The following is a 16,524-nucleotide window of genomic DNA, read 5'->3' on the forward strand; positions in this document are numbered from 1 at the left end:
CTTTTACAATCCCAAAACTGGAACTCAGATGAGAACAGTAAATCAAATTGTCTAAAATTGTATTTATTGTTCGGCACATCAATGTAAAATTATAAAACAAGAATTGTTTTTTGTAATTTTCTAAGTCTGGATGTTGGATTGATAAATGGAAAGAAAAAAAAAAATCATTTTCTATCCATGCCATGGCTTGACTGCATCTGATTGGCCGGTGGAAACAAATTAATCTGTCAAATGTGGAAATGCAGTTGGGGTGTCGGTGGCTTAGTGGTAGAGCAGGCACCCCATGTATAAGGCTGTTGCCGCAGCAGCCCGGGTTTGAATCCAGCCTGTGGCCCTTTGCTGCATGTCATCTCCCCTCTTCACGCTTACCTGTCCTGTCTAATAAAGGCAAGATGGCCAAAAAAAATATCTTTAAAAAAAAATGTGAAAATGCAGAACATTTTCTGTCACTTTTCTATTTTTTTAAATGGAAAATTAAACTTAAACACTACACGCAGACGACGCTTCCCTTTTGATATTGAGAACGTGCATTTGGCCCCCAGTAGACACATGAAAGTCGCAGAGAACTTTTTTTTGATAAATAAAGACTTATAGACCATACAGTGATGCAAAAAGGACAATTTGGTGCATTAAAGTTCACTAGAATGCAGGAAATTAAGTGATGCTCAGTTTTCTTCCTGTTTCACATGTGTCCTCCTCCCCAAAGTTAAAACGTTACCTCCGGCCTTGCAAGGATGCACTTGTGTGTTTTCTCAACCAAGCAAACACGCTGTGATAAAGTCAGAAAAAGATGAGTGTGGTGCACTTTGTGTAAAGAAACAGCACATTTCAAAGAAATATTCCTTATAAAAATTTCAAATATATTTTATTCATTTACTTTTTTAGAAAACAATGTATTTCAGTAACAGAACTACTTACAGGTTAACTGATTAGAAAATATTGTCAAAGTTAAATTTTCATCCTTTATTGCTACGGCAACAGTGAACTCAGGTGCTATGTCTGTATGTATGATTCCTGCTTTCATACAATAGAAGCTTAACTGAAGCAAATTCAAAAAATTTAAGTACAAAAAGTAGAAACATTTGAAGAGTGATAGTGAAAAACAGCGAGTGCCAGAGACTTATCAACCCAACATTGTTGGTTCTGTCCGGAGTCTCTTTTTCTCTCTCTCTTTCTTTCTCTTTTATTTTCTGCTTGTTTTCAGGAAGATGTCTCCTCTGCCTCAACCTCCTTCTCTCTCTCTCCAATTGAAAAAGCAAAAAAATATTCAAGTTTCCCTCTTTCAGGCCACAAAAAACGGTGCTGTACAAAGTCAGTGGAAGCATCATCCAGTCCGCCAGTCTGTCTCGTTCCATCGGTCTTCTTTCCCAGCAGGGATAAAAGAAAAAAGCCCAATTTTCTAATCATCTAGTATTGGTCTGAATTACCTACTTTTTACATTATTAAAACATACAGTTAAGTGGATCATCTACAATTCTCTCCTTTGATGTTGTTCCTGGGAGCTCTGTGCCAATGTGTGCACTGGCCCATTGCACAGCCCACATGTACTGTAGCGTGTCATTTCTCTCAGCTCTTTTTACACTGAAACAAAACCTGCCTTCCAACTCAGCTCCCTTTCCATTCTGTCGGTCTGTAATCACTACATTACAAGCATGTTTTCCCTCCGATAGTCGCCTCAAATCTTTAGGTTCCCATTTCTTAATGCCACTGTCTTGATAAAGTTGCTGTAAGATACCATACAAGTGATTTGTTCTACTATATCAGAAGAGGAAAGTAGAATTGTTAAGAAAGATTCTATTAAATCGCAGGGGGTCAATCAAAATGTCTGTTTCGCTTTGGGGAATAAAATGATATCACCCAAATTGTTATAAAATCTGTGGTTGCGTTGGGGCTTTTATTTTTAGGAGGGAGCTGCAGAGCGTGCAGCTTTTCCTCTCTCCAACATTAACATGTCTGATTCATCTGAGCGGATCACGACGACCCCCTTGACAACCTGATTCATGTTAAAGCTGAGAAAATAAGAGCTTGGCTGCCCTGCGTCCTCTTGTCGGGCTACATAGATTTTGCAGGGATCTGGGGTTCAGGGACGCAGAATTAGGATCTATGTGGAACAGGGTGGAATGTGGGGAGCGATGGTGGATTGTGCGAACAGTGCAGCAAGCCGCGTCACTGGAAGACGGTGTGGTAGGTGGGGCACTGATGGGACTTCATGTACTTGATGGCGAATTTGAGCTCCTTGCTCTTCTTGTCCCACTTGTGAATGGACATGAGCAGCAGCTGCTGGTCCACTTTGCGGCCCATGATGAGGAAATTGGAGCCCAGGTTGTCGAGCTGGGAGCACGGGCAGTTGGCGCCATTCTTGATGTACAGGGTCAGCTTCTTCAGGTCCTTCTTCCTCAGCACACCCTGCTTCAACACTTTCTTCTTCTTTTGAGCCGCGATCAGCTTCCGGTCACCCTTCTCTTTCTTCACCTCCTTGATTTTCATCTTGAGGGCTGAGGGAGAAGAAAGGGAGAGACATTTTAACTCGACTTTTATTCAGATATTTACACCCAGAAGCTGTTAATGTGTCACTCTGATTCCCCTGTTCCTTTCCACTTTGAGCAGCTGACATTTCTTCCTCCTGCAGACCAGCGTTGCACTCTGTTGCCAGAGAAGCAGCTATTTTACACCTCTCCTGAGTATCATCATTTAAACTCTCCTGCAGCGTATAAAAACTGCATCCTGTGTGTATGTTTGTGTTTCTGAGTTGGGGGAAAACCCATAAATGAAAAGGAGGATGTTTTTGGAGTTACAACCTCTTTTGAAGCAAGTTCAAGTCAAGCCTGTGAGTCCAAGTTGCAAGTCGTTAGAGGCAAATTGCAAGTCAAGATGCAAGTATTTCACATCTACGAACGCTGGCCATTACATGACACGGCAATTTGTCTTTTACAGCTGGATAAACCTTGTTTTTTACATTACTGAGGCCAAGTACTTTCAGTGTGTAGGTCTAATAATTAAAATGAGTAAGGCCTGTCTAGTGCATATGGGATTTACCGTGTCAAATCTTGGGACTTGCATGTTTTTGCTTTCAAGTCTCAAGTCAAATCAAGCTTTTAGGGAGTGATACAGTAGAAAGAAAATAGTTTCTACATAAAACTGCTCACAACGAGGTCTGTGGATTATCTTGAGTAACCTGGCCATGTTCTCTGGAAAGAGACATTGAGTTAAAATGTACTTTTTGGCACTTAAGCAGCACAAGCCGAGTGCCATCTAGTTCCATTATATTCAAGAGAAGGCAGACATCTTTATGGCCGATATCTCCAACACTTAACAGCTCACACCAAAACAATCTTGACTGATTTATAGCACCAGAGGTAAGAGTAAAAATATGATTTTTTGACTCTGGGGTGAACTGCTCTTTAAATCTGAAGTCTAAACCTCTGGTTATAATATCAGCGATGTTTCAACATGGGATCTTTATTGAATCACTTTAGTATCATCCTTTGTTGGTCCGTACCAGCTTGTCTCGTTCTTTATGTATATAATTTTCTATGTAACAATCATTTTGTAGTCAGGTGTGACCCGTTTTTACATTTCCTGCTCCTCCTGTGAGATTTTGCGCTTACTTTGTGCTTCCAGTCCTGTATTTTAACAAAAAATACAGAACAGATCACCTCTGTACACTGGTTTTAGTATATGTGGAGTTAGGTTACTGTTTGGTTCATCAAATTAATGAAGTACTGACTTGTATCTCCCATCGGGCCGCGTGTTTATAAGTTTAACATGTGAGAGATTAAAATTGAACTGCCAAGCATTTGAGAGAGGAATTCTCTGGGTGAACGTTTTGACAGGTGAAATTAATCATGGGCCGGGCAAAAGTGCAGGGTCGGTATGAAGCATCGTTATGTACCCAAGCCTTGCTGGAAGGTCGCCATTTCGCTTCTCGCCTGCATAAACATCCCTCAGTACACTCTGATACGTACACAGTTCATGCGAAGCGATAGCATGTTCAAGAAGGAATGTGTGTGTTGAGGTGCCTCTTCATCCGCATCCTGATTCACATCCAGCTCCTTCACTGAGGGCGTGTGTTTGAGTGCTGCGTTTGCATGCCTGAGCGAGTGTGTGTGTTCTTGTGAATGAATGCATTCATGTGTATGTGTGTGTTCTGTTAAGATAGGAAGGATAAAATAATTTCCCTCCCTGATTCACTTTGAATGCCCACTCATATACAGTCAGAAGTGATGCACTGGGGCCCGCTGTGCAGCCTGGGCTGTATCTTTGTGACAAGCTGTGCCCACGTCTTTATACAAACTCACTTTCTTTAAAGTGAGCAGAGGGGGCGTCGAGGTAGGAAGAGAAGGAGAGAGAAGTGTGCTGTCATTTTGAGGAGAAGCAGGTTTTCTTTAAGCTAAAGCAAGCAACCTCCCCTTCCAACCAAGTGTAGGCTTCATGTTCCTGCCAGACTTGCTTCCCTCCCCCTTTCTTTTCTACCCTTGTCATTTGTGTGAGGCTGCAGGATGGTACAGCAAGGAATGTGGAGGGATCAGACATCAAAAGTAGACTGTAATAAAACACGGGGTACAAAACTCTCAGGGGGCGAAGTGTCCGAAGATGAATAGGTAACAACATTCACAAAGCATGAGATCAAGCTGTCATGGCCCTATAGAATAACAATGTAGAGTCATTCCTGCCTTGATCTCCAGATCCATACGTCAAGGTTATCTTGACTTCGCTACTCATCCTCATCCAGTCCCATACATTAATGGCCAATAAAATGTCTGTCTTTGGCTCACTGTCTGCTTTCACGTGTAACCATGTTTCATTCTAATGAGCAGAAAGAATCTGATCCCCAAAAAAACACCCTCACGTTGGATGATTGAGATATGTAATCCTGAAATTAATCAGACAAATAAATATCTGCGGCCCGGTGGAGTCATGATTAATTACGGGGATGAGCCGACGTTTTGGCTGCAGCTCAGAGTGTGAGCAATGTGCGCGGAGATGTATTTTGTTGTTGTTGTTGTTGGATGTGATGTGTTGGCCGTTTATTAATTTATGATTTATAACAGGTCATGTTCTGTGTATTCAGGACATTTCGTAGATGTGGGGGATTGCCAGAAGATAGTTTGCGAAACTTTTAAAGTGCAGACATTTCCTCTGTGGGACACTAGAGCATAGAAATATCGTTTTCAGCACCAGTTTTGCCACATTTTATTTCCAGTTACACTGTTCTCTCTAAGCTGTTCAGAAACATGAGCCATGTTCTTCATGAGTCTCCCAAGGTTATGGGTTTGTCACCATTTCTAGTTCAGTGCTCAGAATCTTATGACCAGAGAAAATAGAGAGCAGTATATCATTAAATCTAAAGACCGGGGCAATAGTCCATGCACGCAGAAATTCAGCTGCTGTGGAGTATGATGGGCCAAAAGCCTTGATGAGCAGAAATAATGGAATAATTATGTTCTGGCTTTGTGTGCAGGTCATTACTGTGGTGAAAGTGAAATGCTGGAAAGTAGAAAGTTTAGAAAATGGTGTTGAATGGACATTGGGGACTGGAAGCTGTTACATTAATTTACCAAATGATAGGAAGAAAGGGGTTATGCTAGCAGAGGGAATAGTGCAAAATTAATGTGCACTTTGCTTGTTCCTGTCGGTGCTCATTTTGACCATTTTCTACAGAAACCCACAAACATGTTTTATCAGACGAGACTGAAACATATATGTAATGGAAAAAAAATCATAAAGCCCAACTCTTATTTGTATGACCAACAAAAAGTACTTTTAACTGTTGTGTCAGTGTAATTTTTTGGCTTTTGTAAATGCAGAGGTTTTTACATTATTTAAGAACTGTGTGCATCATACATTAATGTTGATGGATGTTTTGACTGTCATTACTGTGCATGTGTATGAGACATTGTTACGCTGTATAGTCCTTCTATGACTTTTTCGGTCCTGCACAAGCAGGTATAGATAATGGATGGATGTTAGTTTGGTAATAGGGTAATTTTCTCAAATTTAAAACTGAAACAAATTTCCTTCTCCTCAAGTTCTTTGATTTTTTTATTCCCTTCATTTCATTATTAACTTGTGAAACAGGCTTGTAACTCCAAATTAAGCCTGTGGCGACACATTATGTTTGCACAGTTGTACTCATGATTTAAGAACTATGAAAACATGAATTGTGTGCACATTCATCAGGCTGCAGATTCTCCACAAAAGGGGGGCTGCTCAGCCTCGCCTGTAGCTAACCTGTACCACATATAGGAAAGAAAAGTTGGAGCAGCAGGTTTAGCAGTCGATGTCGACAATTACAGGCTAGTTCGAGATGAGCCAGGCCCGTGCAGAACTGATAACTGCTGATTGCAGCACAATGCATGCCAGTCAGATTTTTGTCCATTTTGATCCTGACTTGCTCTGAAGTCATGTACACATGGACAACAATAATGTTGCAAGATCAAGGTGGTTGCAGTTTTTAGAGAAAGGTGCTGCATTTGCTCTCCACTGACTATGAGGCCCGGGGCATGATGGGAGACACTTGGCTGTTGCCTGGAAAAAGAGCTGGTTGGCTCTTAGTTTCGACTATAAACACCACATTTTGTAGAATATCCTAATGTTCAGTGTAATTTTAATATTTCATGGTTGATCAGCCGAGCCTACACTTTTTCCTTTAGTAGCCAAAACTGAGAGTTAATGGTGGGCCATGGGCCAAAAGCAAACACCTATTGTATTGTATTGTACTGATAAGATGCAACATTTCCCTTAATTAAAAAACCTTTGGTCAATTTGCCAATATCTCTGCGTCTCATGCCAACCTGACTTTCTATGCAAAGTGTCCTTGTGCTCACATTATCAAAGATAATTTATGATAATTGGGGATTCTACATATTTAAAGAGCATTTTGACCTCACAAATAAACAAAACATTTGTATTTGGATTACCAGCAATTTATTATTTCCAGAAATTAATCTTAAAAAAAAATGTCTAGAAACCTCTCGCAGGCAAAATCAAACCTCATGGCGGGTCACCTCCTGCCTGCGGGCCCCACTCTGGGCAGCTCTGTGCTACATTGTATGCTATTAATCTCATGTTGTGTAATGGAGGTTTGATCTATCAACAGATATCTTGTGTGGGTGATAATGGCAATAACACGTCATCTGCGAACTACAGGTGGATTTACAGGATGTGAATATTTCTGTGAGTTCATGTATGTTCTTTGAAGGTTTCTGGAAATAAAGCATCTTTGCTGGAAACTGTCCAACTTCGCTTAAGTTTCACCACCCCCTGCTGCTGCCGCCTGATCTCGTCTTCTTTCTGGGCGAGGTGCAATTTATCTTGAATGAACCAAATAGCTGCTGCGGTTTTAACCTTTGTGCCACCTGCAGGCAATGAGTGCTACAGCTGTAGGGTTTTTTTTTTTTTGTGCTTCAGGCCCCACAAAGACAGATGCTGTTGCTGTGTATTAAGCTGATCCCCTGTACTGTACTGTATATGTGTTTATGTAGCTCTCACTCTTTACTTGCTGGTACTTACCAAAGTCACTGGCACAGTAATGCTCCATGATGTTGTCTGCTTTCAGTTCATTGTCACACGGAGGGCACACCTTCGACACTGAGGGGACAGAAAAATAATTTGTCATTAGCAACAACACTGAATCACATTTCATATGGTTCTATTAAGGCCAGATTAGCTAATATCTAACTGCTGAGTTGAGGTCATTGTTAGTCAAACGTGGTCAGCAAAACCAAAGCCATGTCGGTATGAAATCGTTAAGCCCTGAGCACTTTCGAGGCACTTATTTGCAGCCCCCCTCTTCTTGTCAGAGGCTATTTGCTGCGGGGTGAATACACAGTCCAGCAAGCTGACTGATGTTTGCCCTGCAATTACACCGGACAAAATGTTTTTTTTCTGGCCCTTGTATATTTTGGTGGTGCAGGCGTGGTCTTGGCTGTGCAGAAAGGTAAACGCTGCAGCAGGAGCAGCTGAACATGGTGAAAAGTGATTCAGTACACAGACACAGCCGGTACTTAGGCCACACAGCAACCACACATTGTGAAACAGCGAGGGGAAACCGAAGCAACAAGCTGGGTTTATTTTTAACACAGAATTTATGGTCATGCCTGCTTTGCTCAAAAGCATGTTTAGCCTCGGTAAGTTATGATTTGAGACTTTGTGATTGTTGTTTTTGTGCACATGAGAGAGAAGTACAGGCCCTGCATAAAGCCTTTTATTTTGTTTACTGGAAACTGTTGCTTGTTTCTACAGCAGAATAACTGACAAAATACGCCTGGAAACATGATTAATGATCATGGCATTTGACTTAATTACATATTCTCTTCTCACCCATGTTACGTACAAAACTTGCTTTCAAAGCCATCTTCCTTCTCAAACACACACTCCATAGTGCCTTGCAATTTTCTCCACAGGCTCTTCAATATAAAACTTTACTACAACAATTACTATGTAAACCCCATGTAATCCCAGAAGGACCGGTTGTAGCTACACACATCTAATATCACTCCACTCATCCACAAAACAGAGCCTTGGGCTAATCGAGAGAACAAGGTATAATATTAGAAATGGTCAGGGAGAGAAGGATGTGGTATAGAAGTCTTCCCCACACCACATATATACACCTACAGGGCAGAGAAATATCATGAGCAGTCTTTTTTGGGACGTCTGCTTATAGGGGAGCTAATTTTTTCTGTCATTCACACACCACAATATCCAAAATATGTTCAGACCTCTCTGTTTTCCTGTGTGTCTCACACTTCCAAACACACACAGGATTATCCTAGGCCAGTCCAACACAGGCCCCTAGGTGAAAAGTCAGGGTTCAGAGGTTATCACCCCAGCCCAAACCTCAGCGTCTGGGCAGATAATGAGAGGGGTCAAAGTTTAGCATGCTTCACTGCTCGGGTCGTGGGGAGGTGAACCCCCTAACCACCACTGAGTGTATGTATGTGTGTATGTGCTTGTATTGGTGCGTCGGAGGGAGCTGGACCATGTTCTTGTGGAGTAACTGCCAGTTTTTTTTCCTCCGAGAGTTCCCATGCATTCACAGGCGGGAGACCTGCGAGGCCTACAGGGTCAGGCCTCTTAATTGTCTGGTGCTGACATGAAGGCTGGGACAAGAGCACGGAAACAGACACACACACACACATGCAGATAAAGAGATGCCAGAACTCTGGATTTGCCTGTTTTGAATGATTCCCCTGAAGCTGTTACGTCTTATTCAGACTCCACGGCAATTCATTCTGGTTTCACAGGGGTGGTATGTTGGCAGGAGGCCCAGTTGCGTCGATGCCAGAGCATGTGTCAGGAGAAAGCAGCCCCTCCATGAAACTTAGTTGAGCTTGGACCGAAAACCACTGTTTGGAAGCCGCTGAGAAATCAATTAAGTCACGACGGTCTCCGTTGGGGGAATCACCGTCATGTTCTGGTGGGAATCACTGCTGCATGGCTCGCTGTGTTTTATTATTTTTTTTCCTGGACACGTTTCTACTCAGCAAATATTTTGACATTAGGTCATTCATGTATTTTGCCATCATCTCAAAGCAGTTTAGGAATTTTTTACCACGCCATGTGATTGAATTGTGAAAATTATGTTCTTGCTTTGGTTGACTTTGGACTTGACCGCCTCCTGCATGCTGCTTTTCGTCATCTGCATGTCGCTGGGTTATAGACCTAATCCCAGAAACTTGAATGTTTCCATTCACAGTGACGAATGGTACAATATTGTCTCTCAGAGCCGTTGTTCTAGAGGACGAGGAGGTTGGGAGTTGATAATTGAGGGTAAGAGGAAAGGGATGATGGGAGTAGGGTGAGTAGGGAGGTGGTCTGCTGGAAAGCCCTGCTGTTAATCTTCAAACAGCAAGCCAGAGTGGAAATGGCGTACGGCATGAGTCCAGTAATTTAACTGCACAACTTCAGTTAGTCATAGCTCTGAGGTTAATATCACTTTCTCCACTTCAGTCTCCCTCCCCTGCTGTGTCTTTTGTCTCTTGTCCCCCGCTTGACTTTTCTCCTCTCTTTCAAATAAACTGGTTTTAAGTATTTTTAACAAATTAGAAAGGCTGATTAAAAACAACGAAATGCAACAAAGTCCACTCAATATTGTGCAAACTTGTGTTTTAGAATAATGAGTGACCCTCTCAAATGGCTGTATTCAGCCGAGTGTGTCTGTGGTTGTTGTAAGCACCATTTATCAGTAATAAGTTAATTCTATTGTTAGATGTTATTACTTGCTACAATACAGAGATAAAGATATTTCAGTCTAATGTTGCAGAGGTTGGTAAATATGTGAGTTTATTCTGCGAGTCTTAATTGTGGTCCTGTGTGGCTACCGTACATGTGAAACAAATGAACAGGAAGTGAAGCTTTAACTCTGAAAAGTTCAGTTTGAGTAAATAAACAAGAATAGCGGGGCAACAAGGTTTTTTTACCACTCATTCATTGGCTTTGCTACCCAGCCGACTCTACGTGTCCTGTTGTCATTAAGATGTGGTTATTTAAAGAAGTGAATTGAGACTAAAGATAGCCACCACAGTTGCCATAGTAACAACAGCTGTTGAAAACTGTAAGAGAATACATAGTTGTCTTTATGAATGCCTCTTTGTTTAGTTTTTGTTTCAATGTCAAAATTTACTGGGCAGAGATTGAACTTACGTCTGGAGAAGAGCCGCTCAGGAGATGGCAGCAACAGAAAGTTTGCTGATTGGAAGTTGGGACAGTCTGGAATCAGACCCCCAGCACAAAAAGGATTAAATGCAGGTATTGTTTGATGGGAGATGTTTTGATACTACTTGTTACTGGGCTATTTTGGATATCGAATACCAATACCCAGCTCTATAAAGAAGTGTTGTTGTGCAGCTATATCGGGTCTAAGATATGTGTCCACTGTGACCTTTGAAAACACAGCAACACAATGATGATATAAACATCATCATTTTCTTGGAATGCAGTGCAGTAGGAAATTGTTGTGGGCATTTTTTTTAAATTTGTAGTTTCAACACCGTAAATTTTGGTCATCACTGAGTGATGAAAAGGGAAAAAACGTCTTGTTAAATCACAAAGAATATTTAAAGACTCCATTTGTCATTACATAACATCCAAGAAGCCTTCTCATTCACTTCAAACATTCTGCTGGAAACAAACACTCTGAATTTATGTTCCCTTGAAATCGATTTGTACAGTTTGGGGAAATCACAGTTACAGTGCGTGCAAAGTTACATGCCTCTGCTTACTTTTTCTCTGTCCTTCTCTCCCACACAAACACACACACACACACACACCATCTTCACACAAAAGATAACCACATCTAACAATATCGTCACCCGATCTCCTGCTGTGTCTTGTGCCTTGTACCCTGCAGCCTGAGCATCACAGGGACATTAATGGGAAGAACGTTCCATTTAAAGTATGCACGGGTCACTATCTCATGCCTCATTTGGGCCCTTTAAGTTACGAGCAGCAACACTTACGACATAAAACAGTACTGTGTCGGGGATGAAATGCAGCGTGTGATTTATGTCGGAGGGTCTAACATCTGTTTAAATGCGGCATGCAGACGGACAGAGGAGGACTTAAATATGGCCCACAGGCAGCCCCCGGGGCCCCTAAAACACAGCACGCTCCTTGCATCTGTAGGAATCCTATACAGAAGAGAAAATACATTCTCAAAGGGCCGAGGCAGTCTTCCATGCACAGAGCATTGGATCACATTTTCCCTTTCATATAGCAGCCAGGGCCACATGAGTAGTGCCCATTGTGCTGCTGGGGACCTGACAGTGCTGCCTGTCTCCTTTAGCACGGTTGTAACTTACACTCGCCGCATCAATGAGTACAGCGAGGACAGACAATATCTTTCACACCATGCAATTTCATCGACTTTCACTGCACAACGTGGATATTGTCTTGAGGAGCATTTTCTGTGGAAACATGCAATCTGAGTTACAGACTTTACCCCCATGCACCAACACAGACGGTGCAGAATCCTACTTTCGCCTATCACACCTGCTGATTTGCTGATGCTGACAGCAGCTAAAGGTAGCATCGTTAAATAAGGTGGAGTTGATGGGTGGCATTAACTGTGCTCTGCCCGACAGACTCAGCTCAGCCGGCCTTTTTTGCTCCCTCGATGCCTGGGCCCTCTTTTGTCAGCAGTCTGCTTGTCTTCCCTGGCATAATATCTACAGACTTGAGTTTCACATAATCACACCCCATGGGCCCCTGCTACACACACACACACACACACACACACACACATAGGGAAAAAAAATCATCCACACACACAACCTGAGCTCAGGTGATGGTGGTGGTGTTCCTCTCAGTTTTGGCTATGACAGAGAGGTGGAAAGTGAATCTGACTCTGTACTGTTAGTTTCCACAGGAGCCCTCGAACCATGCTATATCATGTAATTGCAGAATAGCTCAGATAGCATCGGGGCCTCCCAGACAGGGAGAACAGCACTTAATACCTGCGATTGATCCAACTCTCCGAGATTCACCTGGAATACCACCAGAGTCCTCATATGATCCTGTGTGAAGAGAAGCACCCATGTCCTTTGACACAGAGAAACTCACTTCTGACAGTTCTTAGATGAAATTCCTTTGTATTATTGCTGGCTGTTTGTGTGTGTGTGTGTGTGTGTGTGTGTGTCTGTGTGTCTGTGTCTTAGAGCCAAAAGCTTGTCCTCAGGATGGCCTCATCGGCACATCTGAGAATCTCTGGATCTTAACAAAATGTCAGTGACTGAGCCTTCAGGCTAGAAGTGATATGGGTTCACTCTCAGTTTCAAACACAGACACACACACACACTGACACACAAACACACACACAAACACAAGCACACAGTCAAATGTAATTGTTAAACTTAACCAAAATTCAATTTTTGATTTATTCCTTAAAAATTTAATTCAACATATTTAGTCTTTTTTCCTTTCTGCATAAAACTGCTTAACAGCAAAGGCCTCCTCTGCATATTTGCACTAATCTCGCACTACTCTCTGTAATCTATCCGCCTCCGATCATGATTTGATTAGATAGGATCAACAAACAGTTGCCTGTTTGAGGAGGTGACAGATGAAGTTCAAGCCGCCTCCTTCTCAGGGAGCATGTAAAAGAATGAGTTATGGCTCTGCAAAGCCAAAGTGTCACATAGTTGATTCCCGTCCTACAAAAACAGAACAGCCATTTTCCCTTGATGGAATGAAGTCAGCACTGCGTGAATTCACCAGAGAATCTTGAAGCGATCTTTTTTTATCAGATAGCGAGATATTAGTATGCTGTGAACATTATTGATTAAAAGCAAAGATATGTCACACAACTTGTTATGACTGATATGACTGAAATCATGCTTTGGCTTTAATTTTTAGATCACATTAAAGGACAGCTCAAGTTAAGGAAAACACATTTACTATGTGTATCAAATGAAATATTAACACACAGAAACATTTCAACCCAAGCAGATAAGAGATGGCGATAAAGGGTTAAAGGCAGGAAGTGGAATAATGGGAATAATAAACCGTTTTTCTTGGAGTCCTTATTGAAAGCAGAGAGCCAGACACTTTTTGTGCTGCAAGAAGCAGCTTTTCTCCTATTCTACACTCCGTCTACCTCCCCTAACTCTCCCGCTTCCCTCTCCTTTCACTCCTCTCCATTCGGCTCTCTCAGGGACAATCAGACTCTCGCCATTCCCATTCTCTGCCTGCCTCTCTTGTCCTGTCATGTCGACTAATTAGTGGGAGCTCGGTAATTGGCCTTCTAGCTAATTGGCCTGCTGGCTGCCAGACCCAACAAAGGCCTAGCAGGCTGGGACACAGTGGGGACAGTTCCCCCTCCACTGTCTAAAGACCCTCATCGACTCCCTCTCTCCCCCTCTCAGCCCCGACTGCTTTTGTGAAGAGGCTGCTTAAGTAGTCGCGCTGCATAGCTGCATACACACACACGTACACACCTTTTTCTCTCTATTTAGGTCCCACTCAGCCTCTCACAGCTCACTACTGGCCCATCTGTCTGCTCTCTTACTCGTTGCCTGTGAAAAATTATTTTATATTTTCCTTTTTTTTTTTTTTTGTGAATCAGCTCTCTCAGAAACCCCAGTGTGGTAACTTCAGTTCATATGTCATCCATCTTGGGTTTATTTGTTCATTTATTGACACTCTGCAGAGCAGCTTGTGAGCTGCATGCATGACAGCTTTCAAATATTCTCCATTCACTCACTTGTTAGATTGATTGATTAGCTGTTGATGGAGGTCTGCTGATTAAGGTGTGTGTGTATGCATGTGTGTGTATGTGTGTCACTTTTTCAGTTAAGATGTCTTAAACACCACAGTCCATTAATCTTAACTCGGTGAGCAATCTAGCTGTCGGAGTCTCTCAGTCTCCTGTCTCTGTCCCTCCCTGAGGCGTGTGTATGTAGATGGCAGGGAGCCGTCCTGAGCTGTCCACTTGCTCCCCCCCGGTAGCTTCCTCCTGCTCCTGCCTCTCTTGCCTCGCCGGCTCTGGATCGTCTCTCACTTAAACTTTCATCTGTCATCATTGCAGTGCGGTGAAACCATATGAGCCTCACAGCCGTTTTTTGGGCTCTGACTGTGTCTGACTCTGCGGGCTCTTGAACACTCATCTGTCTTAGTAATGGTGTTAGTGGGAGTCCTGAAGACAGACTGTTTCTATAATGTTTTATTTTTGCATTTGTGTCTGCACAACACAAGTCAACTTTTTTTGTGACAATGATTTCATTTTTTTGACCAATTTAAAATACTTTCATATGAGTATTTATGTTGTTTACTAAAACACATGTGTCATACGTCATTATTAAAAACTGATTTCTAGAATATAGACCATGTTTTGGACACAATATTAATGAGCTACAGCATGCTTTCTATGATGGAAAAGTTAAAACATTTTTTAAAGTTCTATTTATTGATTTCTTCAACTTGAATCGATTGTAATGTGGTTGCTGAGCTTGTCACATGACGTTTTTGCACAATATCCAGCTGACATTGATTCAAAATTTTGACCAATGACTTCTTTACTCTAAAATGTAAGTTACTTACACTTCTGTGGTCTTTTACATACGTGTGAGTAGATGATTTTGTTTGTGCTTGCATGAGGGTGTGTGTATGTGCACATAGCTGCCCTACCTGGTGGCTGGGTCGCATGGTTCCCAGTGAACTGCATGGGGATGCAGAGGTCGTTATCAATGGGAAACTTATCACAGGTCAGCATCTCAGGCCAGGGAAAGCCGTAGGTCTCCATCACCGGAGCACAGCTGTCCCTCACGGCCTCACACAGCGAGCGGCAGGGATAGATGGGCCTGTCCAGACACACCGGTGCAAACAGCGAGCACAGGAAGACCTGGGTGTCAGCGTGGCACCTTTTGGCCAGGAGGGGCACCCAGCTGCCCGCCTGCTGCTTGACCTCTGGCATGGTCTCGTGGTCCAGGAGGTTGGGCAGCCTCATCTTCTTGTAGCCCACATTGTGGCACAGGCGCAGGTCAGCTGGTATGTCCACACACTGGGGCTGCTTGGTGTAGAAGCGGCCATTGTGGAAGTTGTCCGACTGCCAGCTGTAGTAGTCGTACTCATCTGCGGCCGAGACAGTGAGGAGGAGGAGGAGGAGAGAGAAGAGCGACAGGCCCAGTGCCAAGCTGAAGGAGCCCTGGGTTAATGCCCACCTGGGGCTCTTTTGTCCGTGTGCCATGCCTCTCTGAGCCCGAACCAACAATTCAAGAAGGTTGTATCCAAAGTCTCCAAAGTGACTCAGTGAAGACAAAACGCAGAGAGAAGAGAGGAACAAGTGGGGCAGGCGTACAAGCTGTAATCCCTTTTTTTGTCCTGAGTATGGACGCCGTGCATTGAAAACAAAGTGTTTAATTCCCTTCTTCCCTGGAGAGTCAGCCCTCTAAGCCTCCCTGAAACACCTCCCTGTGTGTGTGTGTGTATGTGTGCCTCAGGTAGTGAAGTGGGGAGGCAGCAGTCAAGAAAGAGGGAGCACACAAGTAGGACTGCTTATTTCCTAACTTTCCCTGTTCACAATTTCTCACTCTCCTTCCCTCTCCCTCTCTTAGCACTGTCTCCGGCCCTCCCCTGCTCTCTGTCTATTAGTCTGTAGCTGTAATGAGAAGTACCTTAGGTTTTAAGAGGCAGTGGTAGCTGCTCTCTGAGGCTGCCTGCCCCCCTAGCAGGCTCCCAGACCACTCACCTTCCTACTGGCCTCCCCTGCACTCACTCACAACAGCCTCGGCCAATCGCAACCCTGGGGGAGGCTCCCACTGGTCTTCAGGACACTCCTCCTCCTACCCCTTGTCCTGGACAAAAACCCCTCCTCTACAACAAGTTAAGGAGAGAGAGGGAGAGAGCAAACTGTGGCAAGTTTTTTTTATACTCATCTCTCTAACATGCACAAGATTCTTTGGTCAAAAAACACCCACAAACACTCATAGCAGACATTGTCACCCTCTTACTCACACTGTTTTTCTTATGCATTTATAAAGTTTCTAACCCTCATTCATTTACTCATCACAGGCTCAACAAGCTCCC

At 43.1% G+C, this 16,524-nt stretch overlaps 1 protein-coding gene across 1 annotated transcript; it reads right to left on the reverse strand.

Moving 5' to 3' along the window:
* Window positions 1–849: 849 nt before the first annotated feature.
* sfrp5 (secreted frizzled-related protein 5) lies at window positions 850–16,264 on the reverse strand. Its single transcript, XM_033612546.2, has 3 exons — window positions 15,127–16,264; window positions 7,513–7,590; window positions 850–2,495 (listed from the first exon to the last, which is right to left on the reverse strand). Exons 1-3 carry the CDS (start codon window positions 15,683–15,685, stop codon window positions 2,167–2,169), a joined length of 966 nt encoding a protein of 321 aa, XP_033468437.1. The 5' UTR covers window positions 15,686–16,264; the 3' UTR covers window positions 850–2,166.
* Between the last annotated feature and the right edge of the window lie 260 nt (window positions 16,265–16,524).

Source organism: Epinephelus lanceolatus, chromosome 17 (genome assembly GCF_041903045.1).
Source record: "Epinephelus lanceolatus isolate andai-2023 chromosome 17, ASM4190304v1, whole genome shotgun sequence".
Classification (NCBI taxonomy): Eukaryota; Metazoa; Chordata; class Actinopteri; order Perciformes; family Serranidae; genus Epinephelus; species Epinephelus lanceolatus.